The sequence below is a fragment of the Lathyrus oleraceus genome, chromosome 3 (genome assembly GCF_024323335.1).
Source record: "Lathyrus oleraceus cultivar Zhongwan6 chromosome 3, CAAS_Psat_ZW6_1.0, whole genome shotgun sequence".
NCBI classification, from domain to species: domain Eukaryota; kingdom Viridiplantae; phylum Streptophyta; class Magnoliopsida; order Fabales; family Fabaceae; genus Lathyrus; species Lathyrus oleraceus.
In genome coordinates, this window is record NC_066581.1 from 213,315,414 (window position 1) to 213,318,694 (window position 3,281).

A 3,281-nucleotide genomic window follows, 5' to 3' on the forward strand; every position below is an offset into this window, starting at 1 on the left:
TTTTGACACTATGGCTGTCCAAATATGTGTTCTGTTCTCGCTCTCTTCAAGTTGCCAAGAGATTTATCACCATAGCCAATCAGCTTCATGCAGGCACGAAACTATGTTTGAGCGAAATGATTCTGGCGAATCTCTATGAATCTCTGAGCGAGAGCGTACATTTCTTAAAGAACACCAAATCCCAAGGGAAAATCAACTTATCAGGACCTTTTTGGCTCTTGCAACTATGGCTCAATGCCACCTTTGAAGCTAGTCTTCCTGTAGCACCAGAAATAGATGAAGAAGAAGTAAACAATAGGACTGTCGAATGGCCAAGATTAGTGCTACTAACGCCAACTGATGAAGGAATCAGCCTTCGACAAGCTTTTAAAAGCTATGTTATGATGTTTGCTAAAAGTCATCAATTTACTTCGACCATGGCACCTTTTGCTGATAGAAAAATCGGACCTAAGTGGTTTACCCAACAACTGCCCTTGGAGATGCAAAAGGACGAAAACACATTTCTGAATGTTTGGGAATCGTTCTTGACCCCTAGGCTCCTTTTTTCTTATCGTAACACCACTAAAAACCAAATTGCTTTGATAGTTTATCAACCCAACCTTGTTTCTAGACAATTTGGTCTAATCCAAATCAAACCTCAACCTATATTCCCCAAAAAGGGGTCCATCATCTTTTATAACTCCCTTCACACTGAAGACGAAGGCAAAGAGCTGTCGAAGAAACTAGCTGATGCTTCTCTCGACATTCGACCAGTTATTTTTCGACCATCATTCTTATGCACTCCTGAGTTTGATGAATGGTGGAAGGATTATTATTCCAACAAATTTTTTGACGTAGCTGCTTTTGCTACACATTTGACAAATGCTTTCGCTTTTGTGCAGGATCGGACCAAAAAAGGTATTCCACGACATATTAAGGAAATACAGAAATTTCAAAAATATTTTGAAACTGCGTATAGACCTGATGATCTTAGTCGAACCATATGCGAAGCAGCGGCCGAATTAAAACGTAAATTGACAGAGAAGTTTAAAAAACTGTCATTGCCTTCCAATCTTTCACCAGAGGCGCGCTATGACCTGGCTTTCAATTGTCATCCACCAAAGTTTCCTCCTTTGCCAACTGCTGACTTTGGGGTGGCGTTTGGTTTTCCACTTCCAGACTGGTTCCTTTGTGGGGATTTTATGAAAATTCTTCGTCAAAAGTATCAAAAACCTGCTGAGCGTGTGGTTCCGACTAAGTATCATCTGGGCGAATATCCAGGACACCTTCATATTGGAATAGAACACGTTCGCGTGGAAGATACCATTCTTGAAGGTGTTCACAGAAAAATATGATTTTTCTTTCTGTTATTCTAACTGTCTTATCATGTATCTCTTATATTTGTTTCTGAATTTTCTTTCTTTCCTTAGCCGTGAAGATCCCTGCTAAGAAAGCTGCTGTCGAAGCGTCGCCCAGTACTGCTAAGAAGCCTTCGACAAAGGTACAACACTTTTTTTTCTTATTATTTTCCTTCCATTATTCAAAACTAACTGGCTTTGGCCTGTATGACTAGGTAAGTCGAAAACCCTCAACAATCCAAAAGAAGAAGAGTGAAGAGGAGAGAAAAGAGGATAAAGTCCCTAGTGAAGAGTCTGGTGATGAATCTCCAAGTTAATCCCTCCCCCTCAGAAGAAAAAGAAACTCACGAAGGTCTCTTCCCAAAGGTCCATTGTTAACCCAATCAGGAAGGATTCTGCCAGTACTTCTCCTGCCAAGCCTCAGTCGAAAGATATGGGGAGTGGGAAATCCGGTTTTAATACTGAAATTCCTGAGGTAATTTTTTTTTTATTTCGACAGCATATGTTTACCTTTCCTACATCTTTTCTTCTAAATCTTAGAATTTATTTTTAGGAACAAGTGGCTGTCGAAAAAACGCCTGAGAAAATTTTGGAGGAAACAGCCCCAGAGGAAGATGTCCCCACAAGTGACCATGATATGCAAACCGTAGAAGAATTCGACACTACAGTGGGTGACGCCTCTGAAGATGAATCTCCTCCTCATCCAGGATTGCATGTTGCACCTCAGGGTGATGATATTGAAATGGAGGTTGTAGTCGAAGATGATCCTGAAGATGGAGCTGCCAGAGATGGGGACAACCAGTCGAAACGAACAGAGGTTGAGCGTATTTCGACGCGAAACACTCCACCTGCTTCTGACCGGGCCCAAGGGAGTGGCAAATCAACTGGTTCGACCAGTTTCTCTCGCGAGGAGCTTGAAAATCTCAAAGTGCAAAGACCTTTGGAGTATCTGAAAGCCATGCTTAGCACCCGTTTTAATTTTCAGGATTCTTCGCAGAGTAGTTCGACCACTTCTGGGGCAACTTCTGAAGCACCATCACTTGGCAGCCTCCTGACCAAGATCAAAACGAAAATCCTTGATGTCGATTTGTTTAAAGTCTTGGAAGAGAATTCCCTTGCTCAAATTGGTCTTAAGAAAATCTTGAAGCAAGTGAATGTTTTGGAAACTTCTGCTGAGATTGGAAGTTTCGTGATGGAGTTGATGACTCTCATTGACTTGGCCACTGCAGATCTCCATCGTCAAAGGGATCTTACCGCTCAAATCTCCTCCAAGTCTGAAACTCAAACTGCTGAATGGGATGCCGTTTCGACTTCGACTGACAAAGTTTCAAAATTGCAAAAGCTCTCTGAAACGTATGTTGAAGAAGTTGCTGCTTGCAATGACAATATTCAAAAATGGAAAACACAGATAGCAGCACTTCAAGAAAAGATCTCTCAAGAGGAGAAACGTAAGGCATCCATTCAGCAACCCAAGCAGAGCGAGATTGACGAAGAATTGAGGGTGGGTATTCGACATGCAGAGAAAGCCCATCAACTTAGTCAGGAGATTGAGACTCTCTCTACTCACAAAAGTCTTTGTGATCATCGACTCCAACTCCAGAGGCAGAAGTTCGCCACTTTGAAGGAAACTTTTGCCAATTTTAATTTTTAGTCGAATTTATTTAGCAACTCTCAGCCCTTTGAGGCTTTCTTTGTAATAACTTTTGAATGCCATTTTTATTTGGCCCATCTTATCACAATTATGTTTTGCACTTATTCTGTTACTACTTTTACTTCCTGCAATATAGGCTTATATTTTTTCAAATACTTGCCATTTATTCTTAGGATTCTCTTATCCTTCTCTATTTCTTCTATTTCATACGCGCCGTTTGAAAATGTTCTCAAGACCTGGAAAGGTCCCTCCCATTTAGGAGACCACTTTCCCATTAATTTATCCTTTCGATC

General features: G+C 41.1%; 1 protein-coding gene across 1 annotated transcript; it reads left to right on the plus strand.

The window, feature by feature from the left end:
• The first annotated feature begins 1,388 nt into the window (after positions 1-1,388).
• On the plus strand, positions 1,389-3,065 carry LOC127126393 (uncharacterized). Its single transcript, XM_051055315.1, has 3 exons — positions 1,389-1,480; positions 1,553-1,812; positions 1,891-3,065. Exons 2-3 carry the CDS (start codon positions 1,771-1,773, stop codon positions 2,986-2,988), a joined length of 1,140 nt encoding a protein of 379 aa, XP_050911272.1. The 5' UTR covers positions 1,389-1,480; positions 1,553-1,770; the 3' UTR covers positions 2,989-3,065.
• Positions 3,066-3,281: the final 216 nt, after the last annotated feature.